General features: G+C 40.7%; 1 protein-coding gene across 1 annotated transcript; it reads right to left on the bottom strand.

Moving 5' to 3' along the window:
* Positions 1–2,394: 2,394 nt before the first annotated feature.
* Csrp3 (cysteine and glycine rich protein 3) lies at positions 2,395–20,690 on the bottom strand. The gene is made up of 6 exons (XM_048359970.1): positions 20,675–20,690; positions 10,304–10,443; positions 7,272–7,440; positions 5,567–5,699; positions 4,232–4,325; positions 2,395–2,723 (listed from the first exon to the last, which is right to left on the bottom strand). Exons 2-6 carry the CDS (start codon positions 10,413–10,415, stop codon positions 2,647–2,649), a joined length of 585 nt encoding a protein of 194 aa, XP_048215927.1. The 5' UTR covers positions 10,416–10,443; positions 20,675–20,690; the 3' UTR covers positions 2,395–2,646.
* Positions 20,691–21,072: the final 382 nt, after the last annotated feature.

Here is a 21,072-nt window from a genome sequence, read left to right on the forward strand (position 1 = left end):
GGGGCTGTTTCTGACACCTAACATTTTTAGAATCTTCAATTGAGAAAATATATTTACATGATATAAACTAATTCAGTCTCAGGAACTCCCATTTGTCAAACAGGTAATCATGTTGGTCACCAGTAGGGGGAGTCTAGGTACAGTATGCCCAGGAAACAGGAGAGTCTCCAAAATTACTAGAGTGCATATATACATATATGTATACATATACATATGTATATGTCTTTGTTTAAATTCTAGTATAACTTGTTTGCTCTTATTACTAGCATTCTCATTTACTAAACAATTTTCATTAAGTGCCCACTGTTTATTGCACATAGTTTAAGTATGTCAGATTTTCTAACAAGGAGGGAAATTGAAATTTAAGGCAATGGGAAAAGGCTATGCTGATTATATACTAGTTGTCAGAGCACAGATATGGATTCATTCAACTTAGGTAGTTCAGAAAGGATTTTGCTAAAGGTATGGCATTTGATCTGTGATTGCTTAATAGGAGTTTACCAGGCTAAAGAATTATGTAAGGGGATGAAGATGAAGGGATTCCATCTTCTAGGAGGTCCAGGCAGAAGGAACAGCATTAACCAAGGCTTGGAGAGCCAAAAGTACTAGGCATGTTAGGAAAGCTTTAAGTCTTGAGTATAGATGGAATGTGTGTGGAACACATTGTCTAAAGCTAAATTGAAGGTATAAGATTGAGGCCAACTTGTGAAAGTCCTTTTGTGATGTTCTGTTATACACTGAACTATGCCTCCCCAGAATTCATAAGTGAAACTTTAATCCCTAGTACCTTAGAATGCATTTGCAGACAGGCCTCTAAAGAGATAATGAATATTAAAGGAGGTTATGTGGTTGGGTCTTAATCCAGTCTGACTAATATCCTTATTAAGAGACTTTAGGACAAACTCAGAAGGAAGACCATCTGACGAAACAGTGATGTCATCTATGAGCCAAAGAGAGAGGCTTCAAAAGAGACCAATCCCCTGACACCTTGATCATGGACTTCTAGCCTCCAGAGCTATGAGAAAATTGTTTAAGCTACCTCATTTGTGGTATTTTGTTATATCAGTATACACACACCAGAGACTGAGAATGGAGGGGATGTCTTTGGGGGTCAGAATTGAGGAGACCTGAGGAGCAAGACAAGAAAAAAAGAGAGAAGGCAAAACTAAGAGTAAATGGTTTTAACTTCAGTTTCCTTGACACGTAGGTGGTGAAGCTAGTATCTGAAATGGAGCAGAAGAGGTTATGTTGTCCACTAGGCATGTCATATATCTTACCCATCATCCCAGGGCAAGGTATAGTAACATTGCTTTAAAACCCAACATAGAGTGTTCTCCAAGAGAGCACATAAGCACTGTTGAATAATTGCTCATTTTAAAGGTAACCTTTCTTGGGACTTGAAGCATAGGAAAATCCATGGTTTAGCCTAGTATTTTATAGTTTGTTTTTTTTTTAAAGTTTTTATTATAGAACTGATGTACAGAGAGGTTACAGTTTCACACGTTAGGCATTGGATACATTTCTTGTACTGTTTGTTATCTTGTCCCTCATACCCCCCGCCCCCCCTGAGGTGTTCAGTTCACTTACACCAAACAGTTTTGCAAGTATTGCTTTTGTTGTTGTTTCTTGTATTTTACCCTTTGTCTCTCAATTTTGTTATTCCCTTTGAATTTCCTAATTCTAATACCATTACACACTGTTTCCCATACACTCAGATAAGATTACAGAGATAGTGGTATTTTATAGTTTTTAATCAATAGATTTTTAATTGTTTTTAGTTGCTCAGAATTGCACAGAGATGGGGGAAATGGGAAATGATGCCAAGCCAAGACAATGCAAATATTCAAGCTGCTGAGTCTTGCTGAAGAGGCAGAGAAAGACATCTAATTGGCTGTGTTTCATTTGTAAGCCTGGCAATTTGATGGAGAAGAAGTTTCAAGAAAATTGCTGAATATCAAGAAATTGTTCTGGAATTAAAAAAAAATAATACTTGCATCATTTATAATTCAGAACCAAATACCATGTTTATTGTCACTAAGTTTTTACAACATTGGTAATATTGCAAAACCCATGATAGGACAAATGGATCAACTTTTCCACAATTTTATTAGTTTTGATTTTTCTTTTAGAACTTGCAATCATGTTCTCTATTTCCTCCTAGACCTCCTGTTTTCTTCTCTGCTAACAGTAACAATATACCATCGTATCGTATCAGCAAACTATCTTCCCTTTTTCTGTGCTATTTCCTTTTCATTCCTTTCCAGTCAACATCCAAATTCATTCTCTGCAGCTAGTTTGGTTTTTTTACGTGTGTGTGTGTGTGTGTGTGTGTGTGTGTGTGTGTGTGTGTGTGTGTTTAATCACCTATCCAAAAAAAAAAAATTCAGAGCCATACAAAGTACCACTGAAATATTTATTTGCCGCCTCTCCCACCCCAAGAACTGCATATTATAAAGCATCTGTTGCATATTAAATTTTAAATAATTTCTTCCAAAGATTTCTTCTCACTTTGAGTAAAGCCTATGATCACTTCTGAAGAGAAAGATTGTTCAGCTGCAAATGAGGCTGTTCCAGGAAAGCTCTCCTCTGCCAGATTACATGGCAACACATTTGGCTGGTGAAGCTTGTGAGAGAGGGGTCATCTTTTCACTCTTTCTTTTCTACTTGGTGTGTAAGGCCTCCAAATCCAATGCCTGTGGGGCCAAAATTTTTGGCATAGCAAACTGAAGGAGGAAAGGAAAAAAGAATTCATTAATTACTACCATTATTTCTGGTCCTTCTGCCTGGGCAACATCCTTTTACCTATTAAAGGTAACCTTTTGATAAACATGCTTATAAATTAACTTAAACACTTATTTAGGTCTGCTAATAAAATGTTGTTTATATTTTAAAGTTTTATTGTTATTATGAAGGTGATGTACAGAGGGGTTGCAGTTACAAAAAATATCAGGTAATGAGTACATTACTTTTTGGACAAGGTCACCCCTTATACTTTTTTTGCACTTTACAGTTTTCCCAGCCATTTTTCTCATTGAAGGCTGCATAATCTGGTTCCAGGTCATCTTCCAGCCCCCTTCCCTGTTTCCTCCTGCCTCCTGGCTCCTTCCCTAAAATGTACTATGATGTCCCTGGTTAGAGGTCACTGCTCCTTGTTTCTGGAATGTCTCTTCCCACACTCAGGTCTATCAAGCTCCAGAGGAGCCATGTCTACTTTATAACATTGTTCACTTTGAAATACAATCTGTTTATATGTTGATCTTCCTGCTGGCTGTTGCAAGATTTTAGGATTTTAAGCTTATGAATGCTGAGGCCCTCCTGTGTCTTCTTTCTACTCCCTGTCATATGCTGAGTTAGTTTCTGCCTCATGATAGGAAATGCAAACTAGTCTTTTTTGAGATAGGGCGTCTCTATGTAGCTGAGGAGGACCTAATTTGAGATCCTCTGCCACAGCCTCTTTGATACCAAACCTCCATACTTGTAATATTCCTGATGCCCCTGAAATGCCCTTTCCATTACTACCCCTGCTCTACACCATTGTGCATATTTGGAGATTCCAAAGATACCCTCACTAAATGATAGTATTCTGAACAGCAGAATAAACCTCAAAGATGTTGTTAAAGACATATTATCCTTGCCTTAGTGCATCCCTTTTTCTAGCCTTAGTAAAGAGCTGAGCCTTACTATCTGCACATAAGAGGGATTGTGGAAGCAACTGGGGCAGAGGTACAGAATAGGAAAAAAGCCAGTAATGTCCCTGTGATTGCTAAGTGACTGACAGCCTCACAAACAACTGTCAGGAGGGAAGGGGATATATTTTGATAAACACAAATGAGATAGACCGAATTCCTCCTACCCCAGTCACCACTATCTCCACTCAAATGGAAAATAGGTGTTTGGGTTTTCAGAAGGGTCTATGGTATTATTTGTCTCATTTGTGGCCCAAGGCCAGAGATGGGACATTATTTCTTTCCCAAGCATCAGCTGCCCTGAACCACTGAGCATCTTACCTGCAAGCTGTTGCCCCCCGCCCCCCCCCCAGTTCCCCAGTAGGGTGGAAAGAGCCAAATTTTCTGTTTATTTCCCTTAGGGAGTTTTGCTCCCTATCCTGAGAACCCAAACAAACTGAGCAACCCCATTCCTGGCCAGCATAGGCCTCCAGGCACAGATAACTTCCCTGCCCAATGGTCCTTCTTGGAAAAATAACTCCCAAGAAAGTCTCAGAGCAACTCACCTTTGCAATAAAGCTCTCCATCTTTGTCAGTGACATTCGTAGACTCCAGACTCTTCCCACAAATGGCACAGCGGAAACAGGTCTTGTGCCAAGGCTGAAGGACACAGAAGAGTTGCATATCAAGGAGGTAGGCAGCCCTACCTCCTTTGTATATTGGGCAGCAGTATACAAAGGAGTGCCAACTGTCTTAACCTCTCCCTTACTGAATGGCACCCTTAAATAACTTTCCCAGGGGTTTGAAGAAAATGAAGTACAATGAGCATTTCTAGTCGATTATTGTGGTTTTTTACAGACGTAGGGTTTTGGGGATTTTTGCAGAAGGAACAAAACTGGAAAAGTTCCCTCAGTGTGAAAAGACCCAAAGAACAAATTGGTTAAGAAAGGACTTGGGCGGGGCTGGGGATATAGCCTAGTGGCAAGAGTGCCTGCCTCGGATACACGAGGCCCTAGGTTCGATTCCCCAGCACCACATATACAGAAAACGGCCAGAAGCGGCGCTGTGGCTCAAGTGGCAGAGTGCTAGCCTTGAGTGGGAAGAAGCCAGGGACAGTGCTCAGGCCCTGAGTCCAAGGCCCAGGACTGGCCAAAAAAAAAAAAAAAAGAAAGGACTTGGGCAAGTTGGTATTGTTCATATTGAATATGAAGTTAAGGGGGAAAATAGTGAAAAGCTAAGCAGTTATCCAGGCTGACTTATGTTGCCTGTACATCTGTGTGTCTGCTAGGCCCAGCATGGGCATTCTCATGTGTCTGTAAATGGCTATTCTTTGTGTGGAGATATCTGTGTTTTAAGTCAAACTTCTTTCATGGTTCCTGTTTTCCTTTCCTTAGGTGCAGCTCCTTTGGGGAATACTTTGGCTTTGTAGGATAGTGTACTGTCTTTACTACTTGATGACTTTCCTGAGAGCCAGAGCATTTGTAAAATGAGGATGCTTCTCACTACTGGTGGTTGCTGTGTAATGGCAGTCACAAGTTGAATGACACAGTGGTGACGGGTTTCCAAGGCCGATGCCTTTTTGTAAAGATTGTAGACATTGCTCAGGAGACAGGGGAAATAGGGGGAAAATGTGTATGTCTTTGTATCCCTAAGAGCTTAGCTAGGTGCCTTCCTCTTGTCGGCTCATGCTTGTTCCTTAAAACCACACCCATTCTAGCTATCCCAATGCACTGCTGGTAGACCACCTGGGAAAGCAGATGAGGCTCTGGTGGAATCTAAACAGCTAAGGGGAATGGAAAGTCTGGTCCTTGCCTACCCACAGTTCCTACTTTCTTTTCTTCCACTCAGCTGATCTGGTGCAGATAAATAATCCCCCCTGGCTCACACACAAAATACTTTACCTTGCCACCTCCCATGACCTTCTCAGCAGCATAGACTGACTTTCCACATCGAGGGCACTTCTCTGACTCTCCAAACTTTGCAGTAAATTTGGAAGGGTTGCTGGTGGTGGCTGAGCGTGCCGGCTTTGGGGATCTGGTGGAAATAGGCAAACTAATGAGTGGTAGCTCTTTCTTGGCCCACTTCTCTTAAGTCTCTTTCTCCTAACCTGGAAAAGGAGTGTTTTTCTTAGAACTTCTAAGAGAATTGAATGAGGTAACTGTGAAAGCACTGAGAACATTGCCTGCCTAGCATGTGTAAACTAATAAATGTTAGATATAATGCGCTTAAATTTTCTTTTAGTAAATGCTTTATGTATGTTCGTGTGTGTTACTGTTATTGTCATTGTGTTGTTTTACTATGTAGGTTTCAACTTTTCTGCAGTGTCTTGAAGCCTAGTTTATCTGAACGGAGTTGTGAAAATTCTAGGGAAAATTGGATCATATTGTTGGATCTTGATCATTTCCTGGCAAGTCACAGTCCCCTGAGCTGTTTGATTCCTTATCACACAGTTCAACTTCTCTTGTATCCAAAGGTCACCTGTGTGCATGAGAACAATGCCCAAAATTGTGTTTTTATATCTGTTGTTGTTTTCTTATAAATTATGTCACTTGAACCTCACCACAGCTCTCTAGGAAGAGGGCAGGGCTAGGTGGAGGAGAGCAGGGATCTAAGGCTTAATTAAGTCCAGGCAGCTCATAATTGGTGACTTTTGTTCCTCTTGTCCTAAGGTTGGAAAGGGAATTTTGAACAATGTGAGGGAGAGAAGACAATTGGCATTATCTTTGAGAACAGTCTACATCTGGGATGAAGGAAAGAAATTAAAAGTAGCACTTCTCTCCTTGTAGTGAGTAATCACATATCTTCACTTTTCCAGGCTCTGTGGTGGGTTACGCTCTGCTAAAGGGTCCTTGCTCTCTTCAGATGACCTAACTGGTCTCTAGAGATCTCAATAGGTCTATTTCCCAATTGTGTCAGCACAGCCTTTCTGGTCGGTCCATACCATAGAGCTGTCCAGTGTACAGCAGCAGACCAGCTACCAGCAGACCTCCCTGGAGTCAATGTGATTATCATGAAAGTGGACCCAAGGGAGCAGACTGGTGGATCGAGGTGACCATTGTGATAGTATTGGGGGAAGTCCAGCACTATACAGGTGGCAGGCAGCCAGGGAGTTCATAGAATTATTGATTGTTTACTCTTGAGGCTCAGCCCATCCCCTAGGACACCTCCCCCTATGAAACCGACATTAATCATCTTACATCCAAAGAGAAGAAATCTTTCAGTGACAAGCACTGCAGAGAATGGCCATTGCTTCCCTGCAATATTTATATGATTTACACAAACTCTCAAAGGAGAAGAAAAAGAGACTGTGAGATTTTACAAAGGTCAAACAATAGAACATCTGTAAGTTCTGGCTTTTCTCTTGACATGCAAAACCAAGAGCCATGGCATAAAGTATTTGCCGTTTAGAAAGGCAGATAATTTAAAGAGAGTCTTTGGAGAGATAACCCATTGTTAGAACTTGGTAAGACTGAGTATTCCTATTGTTGACAAGTCAACAATACAGTCCATTCTCTCACTTCTAGAAAACGTTGCTATGGGAACAAAATGAACTGTCCTGATGATTGGAGACTCTAACAGGGAGGGGGAAAGCATGCAGTAACTCACTGTTGGAACTGCAGGCCGAGGTGCTCCCCTGTGTCGGTGCTGAGGCAGCCAGCGCCTTGTCCATACCCGATCCCTTTGGGGCCATACCTGCGCCCATAGCAGACCTTGCAGTAGATTTCTGACTCATGAGCTGCCACTGTGGTGCTGTCGAGAGCCTTCCTGCAGGCCACTGCCAAAGAAAGGGAGAGTCAGGGGATTGGGGTTAAAAATCCTCCCTTTTTCCTTTCCTGCACACGTAACGCCATGCTTAGGGGATCTAGGCCAAGAACACAACTGTGGCTTCTGGTCAGATCATCTGTCCTGAACATAGACTCTTAAGAGGTCCCAAGTTCACACATGAGGAAATTGAGGCACAGAGAAGGGAAGTGACATGTTCAATGTGCCCAACTTGGAAAGGGTAGAGGGTGACATTAGAATCAGGGCTGTGTCTTAGATCTAGTAACAGTACCTGAAAGTATCACATCAGGGAAGTTGTGTGTGTGTGTGTGTGTGTGTGTGTGTGTGTGTGTGTGTGTGTGTGTGTGTGTATTTATTTATTGTTGGGGGAGTTTGGGGCAGAAGTAGAAAAGGAAATTACTTTTTCCCCCTCCATATAGGAATCAGCAATGAGCAGTTTCTGTACTTCTCATTCAAGGAGACAATGGATGTTGAAACCAATTTGGATCCAGTTCTAGAGACAGAAGGGGCAGATCTGTCTCAACTGCCCTTTATTCCATTGGCTGAAGCCACCTGGCTGCTGTATATTTCACAGGTAATGAGACAGCCAATCTCCCACTTTTCCAAAGAGAAGGTTTATAGGAAGCCTTTTTTGTTTGTTTTCAAACTTGAAAGGGAAAAAAAAAAAACTTGTTTTTCTTTTAACAGTACGTAGAGTCAAACCTGGGGCCATGCACATACTAGCTAGGTGTTTTTACAGCTGAGCTGTATGTATGCCTAGCCCAAGAAAAAAAAATACAACTTTTATAGATATAAATGAAAATCTTAGTTATTTAATAATATACATGAACAATTATTTCTTTGGAATGTTACTTGTTTCTAATCTCACTCAAGTTCAGGGAATGATTGTGCTTAATTCTTTTGCCAGTCCTGGGGATTGAACTCAGGGCCTGGACAGCATACCTGAGCTTCTTTTGCTCAAGGATAGCACTCTACCACTTGAGCCACAGTACTTGCCTAGCATATGCGAAGCCTATCCCATCTATAAGTTGGGTTAAAAGAGATGCATAGCCAGGTTCCAGTGACTCATCCTGGAAATCCTAGGTACCCGTGAGGCTGAGATTGGGAGAATTGCAGTTTCAGGTACCTGTCATCCCAGCTTGGATGTTAAGCCTAAACAGATAGAAGTTGAGACATGCACCAGACAGACAGCAAGACCCTATCTTAAAAATACCTAGTTCATAAAAGGACCATCGGCAAAGCTTAGCATAGAATGCCTGATTAGCAAGCATGAAGCCCTGAGTTCAAACCTCAGCACTATTAAAAAAGAAAAGAAAAGAAAAAAGATGTTCCATTAACGATTCAAATCCCACTACCATAGCTCCATTGAACTAAATAAATACACATATTATGGAATAACAAGGTAATTGTAATAAAAAATAACGAATCTGAGTGATACATAAGACGACTTTAAAAGTAATACTCAACCTGGGTACTGGTGGCACGTGCCTATAATCCTAGTTACTCAGGAGACTTAAATTTTAGGATTACAGTTCAAAGCCAGCCTGGGCAGGAAAATCTGTGAGATTTACCTCAAATTAACCACCAAAAAGTAGGAAATGAAGCTGTAGCTCAAAAATGGTTGAGCACTTCAGCAAAAATATTCAAGGACACCAGCAAGGCCCTGAGTTCAAGCCCTAGGACCAGCACACATACACACACACACACACACACACACGCACACACGCACGCGCGCTCACACACACATACACACCCCACTCATCATTAAAATCCAGAGCATTCATAAGCCCACCAACCCAATTATAGAGAATAATCTCCCTTTTCTTCTACAATAATTGTTTGCTATGGGAGCTAAGAGATCGTGGAAAATAACCACAGCTGAAAAATGATAGTTTTTTGTTATCATAAAGGATGAAGTATCTCCTTGCTCTAATAGTTGGAGTCCAGCCATTGAAGTTCTGTTTAAAACCATTTGGAGCTGTGTGGACATCTTGCAGCCACGAGGCTGGGCATGGCAAATGGGGGAAGTCTAGATAGGGACAGAACCTGCTAAATATGCAGCAAAGCTAGTCCTTGACCCAAACCTACAAGAGACAAACAGAGAAGGTAAGTGGCCATTTCAAAGCCATAGCCAGTTTCTCTAGGAACCAGATTACTAGGAAACTGAAGAATGTTGTCATGTCAAAGATCACTGGACTAGGAGTCTGAATGTCCAGGACCTGTTCTGGCTCTTCTGCAGATGCATGCAATCTGGGCATAGAAATGAGAAATGACTTGCCTGCAATTACATGCCAAACTATCAGGTAGCTCGCAATGTCTCAAAGTCCAACCTCATACCCACCCTCACCTTCCCACCATATCTAGTTTTTTGACATTTGTATATCTGTGTCTAATAGTTGAAAGGGAAGATTTTCTTCATGAAGTTCTGGTGCCCAGGTCTTGAATGTAAGAAATGGCACGTGTTGTCCTTGGCAGACATAGATTCTTTCTTGGGAAAGACCAGTTACAGCTGGCTGGAGTGACAGCTGGTCAGTAGGGACAGTACAGAAAGCCAAACCCACTCTGGCTCCAGATAACTACTGCCTTTCTCTGCCAAGTTTTGACATTTGGTAAATGTCACCACCATTGGACTGAAGTTTTCACCAAAGAGGCAGGCCAGCTTCTCTTGACTTTGGGTGGGATGTGATTGGAGAAAAGGTGCTCAGAAGAACATGGCTCCTACTTTAGGTGGAGCTCAAAGATGCTATTTCTCACAAGTGCCCTGGTCACAAGTGAGACCACAAGTGAGAACCAGTATGTCAGAACTTTGAAATACCCCCTAGATTCTGAGGAGGCCCCTTGCCCATCTCACTCACTGCAGTGAAAGCACGTCTTGTGGAAGCTCCTTCCATTGCACTGGATTTCTTCCGCATGGTAGACAGTCTTTTCACAGGCTCCACATTTTGCTCCTCCACCCAAGTTTGGCATCTTGAAGACTCTTGGACCAAGGTAAAGTCTAAGAGGATATAAAACAAATACCACAAATTTAGGCCGATTCCCATGCAAACGCACGAGAATCTTTATTGCAAGCTCGAGCTTGGACCGTCACTGACTCAGCAGATCTGGATTGAGAGCCCTGACCCTTCATTTGGCAATGTTTTTAAACATAAAAGCTTAGCACAAATGTAGGGACTTAACTTTAGTGCAGTAATACCTTGATGAGATCTGAGAATCCAGCCTGTTTTTGTTTTTTCTTTAGTGTTTCATTCATTCATTCGTTCATTCAATACTCAGCAAATAGCTACCAGGTGCGACTAGCTCAGACACTCCAGGGATTTTGTGTGGTCACTCTGTTGAATAGACTATTTCCACTTCTATTACGCTTCCCTTTTGTATCTCACAGGTTTCCTAGAGTAAATGGATGACTAATTTTTTGTATACGAAATCTGCGTAAATATAATTTTTTACTCTAAGATTAAAATTTAACACACTGGAAGTGGGAGTTATCTCTCAAAATGGCATTATCTTCCTATATAGTGAAGTGTTTCCCAAGCCACCTTATATCTTGCTAAAATACAAATTCTGGTTTAGTAGCTGTGGAAACAGGCCATGTTGTTGGTTCTTAGAGTGAACTATCCTTAGAGTAGCAAGGTGTTTGCTTATCTTGCTGGTAAAAATATACATCCTATCTCCAGTTCTGATGTATTGCTTGTATCTGTCCACCCTATATACATTGCAGCTCTATATAAAGATAGCATAAGGAATTCCAGTGAAAGCTTTTGATGACAAGGGGCTGGGGAGCAGGTAAAGAGAAAAGCAATAGAGAGGTCTATTCTGATCCAAATAATGTATGCATGTCTAAATACTATGGTATAAAACCCCCTTATATAATTATACACCCCCCCCCAAAAAAGAAATGAATGCCAAGTAGAACAGCTTTATTGTAAGTATTAGGTACCGGTGAGAGGTAAAGAGCTAATGAAAAGGGTGAATGGGAATGAATATGACTGAAGTAGCTTATTAATATGAAAATAGAGCAATGAAGCTTGCTGAAATTGTTTTAGAAGTGGGGAGTAAGGGAGAGTGATAGAGGGGGTTAGGTTGATAGGGATATGTTGTATGCATGTATGGAAATGTCATAGTGAAATCTCCCTAGTACAACCAATGTATGGGGGAAAAAAAAAAAGAATAAAGCCCATGCCAGTGGCTCAGGCCTATAATCTTGTAATCCTGACTACTCAGAAGGCTCAAGTCTGATGATTAGGATTAGGAGTTGAAACCAGCTTGGGCAGCAAATTCAATAGTCTCTTCTAACCAATTAATCACTAAAACACCGCAGCTCAAGTAGTAGAGTACCAGCTTGAGGGGAAAAAAAAAAGGTAAAGACAGTACCCAGGCTCTGAGTTCAAACCCCAGTACCAGCACCAAACACACACACACACACACACACACACACACACACACGGGCACATACACACAAAATCACAAATCAATACCAGGCCACCTCAGTACTCTGGAAACTTACCTAGTAAAGTCAAGTACTTTGTGTGTCAGAAATAACTACATAGCTTCTCTTCTTCCCATCTACTCACTGAAGAGTCAAGCTTTTCCTTGCTTCTTCCACAGTGTTATTCAAGGACCACGTGACATAATGTGCAGGTAGGGACTTGACCCAGATCACTGCAGGTGATGGTCCTGCTATGTTACCCCCTGCTATGTTACAACAGAGAGAACTTTCTGCTGCATGACGCTGCTTATGACCACAGCCCTAGGCCATCATTGTCTTTTTATCAGATTTGCTTTTGTAACTTGTGGAGCTTGAACTCAGGGACTAGGCTCTGTCCCAGGACTCTGTTCCAGAATTTTTTTTTTTGCTTAAGGGCAGCTCTCAACCACTTAGATCCATAGCTCTACTTCTGGTTTGGGGGTGGTTAATTGGAGATGAGAGTTTTGTGGACTTTCCTGCCTGGGCTGGTTTTGAGCTATAACCCTCAAACCTCAGCCTCCCGAGTAACTAGGATTAGAGGCACTAGCCACCAGCATCCAGCTTCACTAGAATCTTATGAGAGATATTACCCAAAGAAGATGACTTTAAAAATAATAATTTTCATGTATTTTAATTAGGCATCTAAACTTTCTGCCTTGCAAACTAAAATAAGCCATTAATATCAGTGAAACTTCTGAGTTCCTGCCAGGTTCACTGGGGATTCAATTTTCACTGGGATCTTTTGGTTTCTAAGAAGTCACTGATTGTGGGGCTGGGGATATGGCCTAGTGGCAAGAGTGCTTACCTCCTATACATGAGGCCCTGGGTTCAATTCCCCAGCACCATGTATACAGAAAATGGCCAGAATTGGCGCTGTGGCTCAAGTGGCAGAGTGCTAGCCTTGAGCAAAAAAGAAGCCAGGGACAGTGCTCAGGCCCTGAGTCCAAGCCCCAGGACTGGCCAAAAAAAAAAAAAAAAGTCACTGATTGTGTCATCTAGTCATCAACACTAAATACTATCAGACCATTCTGAGTGGCTGCTTCTGACATTTTTTTTCTTTTCTGGGAAGCTAGTCACCTTCTTATAATAGTCGTTGATTAACTCTAAGCCCTCCAGGGTCAGCCACTCCAGATTGTGTCTCACAGGCTCATAACAAAGACAATTTTTGCTAAGAAATGGAAAGTAAATAGAATTTGACCTATGACTGAAGAGAATCAAATATCCCCCCAAAGAGCCTTTCCCTTTAGAAGATCTGAGGTCTGCTATGAACATACTTCCCCTCCTGGCTCTTCTGTTTATTGTAAAAAGTTTAGAAAAAATTCAAAAAATACCAAAGGAAACATATGCAGTTTCCTATATTTCTATAGTTTGTTCTATTGTTTGGTTGAGTTAAAAATCCAAATGATTCATTTGTTCATTCATTCATTCATATGTTTATTCATTCACCACACATTTACTACCTGCCTCTCAAGCATCATGTACTCACTAGGTTCTCAGTGACAGATCAAGAAAGGAGGAACTTATAAAGACGGATGATTTGTGTTCTCTGGCATTGAGAAGACCACACTCTACTGGGAAAGGATAAGCAAGCACTTTGGACTAAAGATGAATTTTGGGAAAGTGTTGTGGAAACTTAATGAGGGAAAGGCAATTCGTTGGAGAGTCACAGAAGAAATCACATTCAAAATTTTGAAGGATGAATAGGAGTTTAGCAGATAAAGGAGAGAAGAACATGTCAAGCAGGGAAAAAAGCAGAAAGTCAGGGGAAACAATATACACAAAAATAGCTTATTTTAGACTACAGACTTTTAGGATTGGGGTGGATTCTTAAGATTGAATCTATTTTATAACCACAGTGTGGCATTAAAAAGTAACCATTTAGGTATTTTGTTGGTGATTTTTTTCTTAGAACCATCCTTCTCTCATGAAAGAAAAGTATATTTTCTAGGAAAGAGAAGACTTTTTCTCACATTCATCTGATCCCAAAAGTTTCAACAATAATAAAATGAAATATAGGAGAAATGTAATATATATCATCCAGGAGTATGACAGTGATACTTGTGAAATTAATGATGTGGAAATTTTCAATAAAAACAACCCTAGGTCAAATTTTTCATTTCAAATCTTCAGTGATTTCATTGGCATGTCCTGAAAGTTAATGGAAGGTCATTATATTTCTTGCAGAAGGGTAAGGATGTGTGTGTGTGTGTGTGTGTGTGTGTGTGTGTGTGTGTGTGTGTGTGTGTGTGTGTATACCAGCAATTGCCTAGGCATACTTTTGAAAAAGAGGAAAAGATTACAGATAATACCTTCCTTCCTTATAGGCTAATGTATCTTAACACAGCTGGTTTTTAAGTGTTCATAAATATCTGACATCAGGAAATGAAACCCAAAATAGATATCCATAAGTAGTCAATTAACAGATGTTCAGTTTCATTTCTGAAAAAAGGAATGTAGTAGTGTGGGCTAAAATACAGAAAATGCCTCTGATTACTTTTAGTACACTCAGTCTGAGAGGTAGATGTTTTGAGGAATTTTGGCTCCAAAGACATGGATTCTAATTGTGACCTTATAACTTTGAACTTGAGTAAAAACTGTTAATAATATTACCTCATGCATAGTATCATTGTGAAGGGCAGAGAAATATGATGATATTCAAAGCAATACTGAGAAGCTGTACAGAGACAAAGGATTGTTATGTTCTTTATTTCAAGTTATTCTAATAGCACCAATGTGCTAATTATGTCCCTGTGATTGAAAATCACCTTTAGGTTCTGGCTTACAAACATAAACTTTTCAGTCTCCACATTGCTTTGGAATTTCTGGGTCTCAACACTCTGCTAGCCAGGTTCAGGATGTGTGTTTGTCCAGGCACAGTAGCAAGAGATGGGCCTTTTGTTTATCAGGGTTGCCTGGAACTGGTACGGGTCATTGAAGGTAGGGCACTAAATATAGCCTTGCTTGTCATTCAGCCCCATTTATCACCTGGGTCATAATCTCCATCACACTACTTGGCATTATACTCTGGGCCAGTCTGTGAGATGACTCTGTTGTCACAGACAAGTCATGGTGCAAGATTGAAGAGGGAGACAATCAAGAGTTTATGATGATGATAGAACCTAGATCCCACTGATAGACTGCCTTAAGTAGTCTTAACAAATAATGTTGGGAAGAGAATTATTACATGGGAATGTGCTACAGTGGGTGAATGGGATCAAATGCAGGTCAAAGTTCTAGTTTCTTGTTGTCTCCTCAAAAGTATGTGATCTAGGAAAACTTTTCAACCTCTCCGAACTTTAAGATCCTCTTACTATTCCATTATTGCTGGCAGAATTGTTTCAGTTCAAGTGCCATCAAATCACCCTGTAAACTATAAAGTACTCTAACAGTTAAGACCTAATTAGTTTGGTCACAATCTACATTGTCATGTATCAATCTGAACTTTAAAAAATAGTAAGCCAGGGCCGGGAATGTGACTTAGTGGTAGAGTGCTTGCCTAGCATGCATTAAGCCCTGGGTTTGAGTCCTCAGCACCACATAAACAGAAAAAGCTGGAAGTGGTGCTGTGGCTCAAGAGGTAGAGTGCTAGCCTTGAGCATAAAGAAGCCAGGGACAGTGCTCAGGCCCCAAATCCAAGCTCCAGGACTGGCCAAAAAAATAGTAATCCAACTATATAGCTAAGGTACATTTTTCAGATCTTTATTATCCTTCTCTTTCTTCTACCTTACCCAGTTAGAAAACTAAAAGATGATATAGAGCAAAAGTAGGTGTGGTACTATAATGGTCACTTAGTAATTTACTTTCTTCTTTGTAGGATCCACAAAAGAATCTTGGAGGCCAAGACTTCCAACAGAGACCTCCAGCAAAAATGTTATCTTCAGCTCAGTGCCGAATCATTTGGTCATCTTACTGGTTGCCTGATTCCACGTGGTACATTAAATTACACACTGTCTGAGACAAAGATCTTTGATCATAGGAACATATATCTGGAATTTCAGTGATAATTATGATCATTATAAGCACAATCCTTTTAACACTGAAACAAATAGATCTGGAACATAGCCCTTGAGCAAGGCACTATGACGTATCTCAGTCCTCATGACAACCCTACAAGGTAGGTGCTATTGAAATACTCTTTTTCATCTGTGGAAAGGGACTCAGGGAAATTATATCCTCTGCCCTACCTCACATGATTGAAATGAGTCACACAGTTATATTGGAACATAAATGTCAAAACTCCAAAGCTGTGTTCTTATACTAATAATAACTACAACTTACTCTTTACTGTACATTGTTTGCATTACATATATTATCTTTAATACAACAGGCTTCGACAGAAAAATTGTTTAATCCCCATGTTTTTGCAAAGGAGAAAACTGAACAGAAAGCTTAGGTGGCTGTCCAGAGTCATACAACTAGTAAGTACTGGAGCTTTACTTCAAACTCCAGTTAAGTTGATTCAATATACAAGCTTCTGCCTAGAGCATACTGGACGGGACAAGTGCCAGCATTTCCATTAGCCAGATTCCCCAGCTGATGTGAACTGAGATCTGACAGATGTCTCCTGACAGATGCCTTCTATCTATGGGATGCAGAGAATATTTGTAGTGGAGTTACAGGGACTAACAGGGAATTGGATTCAGTAGTGTAAAGAACTTCCTGAGTCAGTGCTCTTCAAACATGGCAAGGATTCTTTTGGGGTTGGAGAGTTTCTTTCACTATCGGTTTTCACTTTCTGTGTGATGATGACCATCAAGTGGCTACAGTGCAGCAAAACTACTTCAAGGGTCCTTCAAGCCCTAAGACAGAGCTGGGATCGAAACAGTGACTAAAATCTAATCCAGCAGAATTGCTGTGCAGTGATGTCTCCTCTCAAACAATTTCCTTTCTTAATTCAGGTAAGGAGGAGAGCCCCGTGCAGTGAAAAGCATTAGTTTGGGAAAGAATCAAGCCAGAGTTCAAAACACTAACTATTGGACTCAGGGTAAATTGCTTGAATTCTTAAGCCTGGTACCCATGTATAAAAAATAAAATGAATGCGCTGTTCAGGAAAACTGATTTCAGGTTGAATAAGATAGTAACAGCTAAAATACTAGGTATAAATAAATGCTTATTGTGCCACTGGGGCTGGGATTCAATAATGTCAGTTATTTTCATTATTACCATTGGTATTTTTGTTATTTGATCTATTTTTTTAAATAATCAAACCGCTCCCTGCTTCTTTGCTGCCTGTTAGTTAGACCGTGAATAGACAGTTTCTTAGCCTTCAGAGTACCAGGGAGATACCAGCCTTCAATAGCCAGCAAGGAAGGAGTTGAATCCCTTTGGTTGGATCTGGGTGCCTGTGCCATTAACCGTGTGCCAGAAAAGGTTTTAAATGATTGACCCAGGATAACCCTGCCTCTCTTTAGAAGGTGAGGCTAAGCTCACCATTAGGTCATCTGGCCTTGGAAGGGAATCCTCAAGCCCACGCAGTGTCCTTCAGGTGTAGGGGGAATACTCTTTCATCCCTGTTATAGGACTCTCAAGGTCAGTGGCTTTCTTCTATGCTTAGGATCCATATGTATAGGTAATTTTCCAGGCACTGGCCCTGTCACAATGCCTGGGAAGCACACATTGTTTATTCTCAGGATGGAAATAATCCCAAGTGTGGGCTCTTAGGCAAAGTGGATATAACTATTAGGCTAAAGCTGTACCATCTGGTCACATTACCCACTTCCTGAAATTATCTCTGAAGCCTGACCAACATGTACTCTCTGAATTTCACTGTTGGTTCTGTTGACCTTCATATTTTAAAGATCACATTGTACCCTAGTGCATCCTGGCTCTGCTGTTTTCTAGACATGTGATTCTGGTGAGCTTCTGCTTATTTCCCTAGATAATGACTTTTTCAAGACTTCTGGTGATAGCTAAATAGACTATTACTTGTTTTGAGACTCCCTAGGGCAGTTACACAACCCTAGATCCTAATCAACACTACCAGGATGAAGTCCACTGTGAGGCTCAAAAAAGATTTCATTCCCTCCTTCATAGCCCTTGAGACAATGCTGCCTCCCTTTCTTTGTTCCTTCTCTGAGATGAATTCCTACAGTTGTTGTTGTTTTTTTTTACCTTTGCAAGCTTCACATTTCTCTTTGACTATAAAACCCATCCTCAACACAGTTTTCCTAGACATCTAAGCGGCACATTTATAACAGGAAGTTTGCCAGTCTAGTATTCTTCCTGGGTATTATATTCTTATGCTAATGGCCTTGCTCTTGTACAATGGATTAATCATCTTTTAACTCCTGGTCAGCTTGTTACTCGCTGTGACCTCTGGCCTTTTATCATCACTCATACTGCACAAGAAATCCTCTTCATCACAACAAGCGTAATCCTGTACCTTTTCTAAAAGGGCTCACATATTTTCAGTTTTATTAAGTAGTTTTCTATATTTTTATCTTACTCGGTTCTCAAAAATCCCTCCAAGGTAAATGGCTTTATCTTAATTTTGCTGCTCAGAAAATAGAAACTGAGAAACTAAGTGATATTCAGAACTAGTACTTGAACACATTTATGATGAATGCTTGTGTTGTTCTATTTTCTTCTTTAGGTTCCCTGGATTTCTGGATTTATGCTCAAGAAACAGAAGTTTCTGTTCCTCTAAGAGGATCATGGTTATTTTTCTGTTGAACACTACTGTTTGCCTTCCCTCTCTCCTCCATTCCCTCTCTTTGACCCTCTCCCACCCTCTGTCCAGGCCTCCTCTGTCTCTTATGGATGGCTGTTTGCCCAGGCTACAAAGTACTTGTCTGTCTAGCCCAGGAGCAGGCATAAAGCTCTGGGTCAGCAGCACCTCCTGCCTAACAGCTTGAGGCTTATTGTCACTGACCACAAACAGCTGAGTTGTTCAAAAAGGAACTAAAGCCAAGTCCGAAGAATAAAATCCCCCACTTTACCTGGACCCTAAGGCAGTTTTACACATATTGTGATAAACTGGATATACTTGACATTGAGAATCAATCTCTAAAGTGCACTGAGGACAGCAGCTACCCCTATTTCCCTACTCTCCTCACTACTCATGTTTAACCTCCCCTGCATGGTGTGGCCTGTATTTTCCCCAGCCCTGAACAGTAAATGGTCCCCTCTTGCTGATAAAGTTGGCTTGCACTGTGCTGCAGTTCAACGCTCAGCTAGTCCTCTTTACAGGAGACACCATTTGGCTCAGAGAAGGAACAGAAATTAGAAGTGAATGCTTTGATCTTTCAGCAGCATTTCTACTCAGGCCAATACTCAGAACTACTTCTCATTCTCAGTTATACTTCTGCATGTTATTCACTTAAATATTAAAAACAAATCATTGAAATCTAAAGGAAACACTGGGAATTTCCCCTTGCCTCTAGCTGGGAATTAGCCTCCTATTAAATAAGAACTTTTAATCGGTTTCATCATAGTAATATCTTTTTTTAATGAACAGTTTTGATTAATTTTAAATAATTAAAAGCAAGACTGTTACTAAACCTCTTTGGAATATAGTATCTATTTTAAACCAAGTCCAAAATCCCAGTCATTCACTCATAGCTTCTGAATAGCAGAATTCCTTGTATTCTGAGCCCGGGAGAGCTGTCTTTTATGATACTAAATCTATTACAATTGGATGAAACTATATAGTATTTTATGGTTTAGAAAATAGTACCACATTCATATCAGCCCTCCAGCGAGAGCAGACTACAATACTAAGGGCAGGACCTTTCCTAAAGTTCTTCATCTAGTAGGATGGTGTGGGTCTTAGACTAGAGTGCAGGTCCATTGACTTCTGGTCCAGTGAACTCTGCTTATTTCCTTATGCTTTCCTGCCATCATCCCAGCCATAAGATAGGAAACATTTACCATGAAAATGTTATTAGACCAAAAATAATTCCTAAATGGTCAGAACTTGAACAAATAATGTTGAGCGAGAAAAGCCTAGAACACAGAGAACAAAGGGGCATGGTCTCCTTGGAATATGACTGTTGGGGGCGGGGCGGAGGGGGGGGAACAGAAGAGACCAGGTCTGCGAAACAAAAAGCTTCTTGTCAAATGGTATTTCCACAGGTTTGGGTCAGCGACCTTACATTATGTAACTAAAACCAAACAACTACTAAACATAAAGAGGTCTAAAATAGACCTATCAGTGGATCACAATAGCTTAACAGCTATGCACATATAAAATCATATAAGACAAGGATAAGCAAACTCTATTGTTGATGTTATATTTAAAGTTCTAGGTGAATTTCCTTTGGCATACGCCACATGGCTACTTTATATGATTTTGGTACACTGGGTATTGTATATATGCCAACCTGATCTAGGGAAGGGAAAGAAAAAGGAGGGTGTAAGATATCACAAGATATGTACTCACTGCCCTATTATGTAAATGTACCCCTTTTGTACAACACCTTGTCAACAAAATTTAATTAATAAAAAAAATTCCTGATTTCTCTGTCTGTGAACTTCCCTTGACTACCACCTGGATATCAAACTCAGAGCCTTGTATATGCTAAGCAAATGCTTGGCCAATGAGTTACCCCTCCAGTTCCTGAATCCCCAAATATTAATCATGATTTTAGGAATTTTAAACAACTGCTAGACTCATGAGAGAATCATATGTAACTTAAGCCATTTTCACATGTAGCTAGTGCAGGTGTTGGTTCTTGGATGTGAAATACATTGTCACTGATTTGGACTCTGTAGCCACCCAGCCACCCACCCATAGCCTAAATGCCCTCTTCCCTCCGCTTACCTGCCTGTGTGGTCCCTGACGGTTCAACTGAGTAATAGGGGCTCTTGTCTTCTTTAAATACATGAAGGCTGTCACCAGTCTTGGCCTGTGAGGGAGGGGCAGAAGGGAGGCTAGGGGGAGAGGGTGAATAAGACATGAGTAACACAACTGCTATCAGAGGCTGAAAATAGCTTGTGACCAAAGCCCTGAGTTTTGTTCCCCCAACGCCAGCTGAGAGTCTCTTGTAGAACAATGTCACTTGGGTTCAATTTTAATTGCCAATTGCCCACTATGGAATCCATTTGTAGAGCGTACAATTTCTGATCAAGTGTTTAAACTGAAAAGAAGAGCTAAGGAATTTATATTTAAAATCATCTCTTCAGACCCCTACCACTAGACTGACCTGGAAATCAACACCA

This window comes from Perognathus longimembris, chromosome 13 (genome assembly GCF_023159225.1).
Source record: "Perognathus longimembris pacificus isolate PPM17 chromosome 13, ASM2315922v1, whole genome shotgun sequence".
Taxonomy (NCBI): domain Eukaryota; kingdom Metazoa; phylum Chordata; class Mammalia; order Rodentia; family Heteromyidae; genus Perognathus; species Perognathus longimembris.

Coding starts and splice junctions, on each gene's coding strand:
- Csrp3 (XM_048359970.1), bottom strand. CDS start 10,415: ATGCCAAACTTGGGTGGAGGAGCAAAATGTGGAGCCTGTGAAAAGACT. Junction 5,700..7,271: donor CTCGGCCTGCAGTTCCAACA/GTGAGTTACTGC, acceptor TATTTCCACCAG/ATCCCCAAAGCCGGCACGCT. Junction 4,326..5,566: donor AGGTCATGGGAGGTGGCAAG/GTAAAGTATTTT, acceptor TGTGTCCTTCAG/CCTTGGCACAAGACCTGTTT.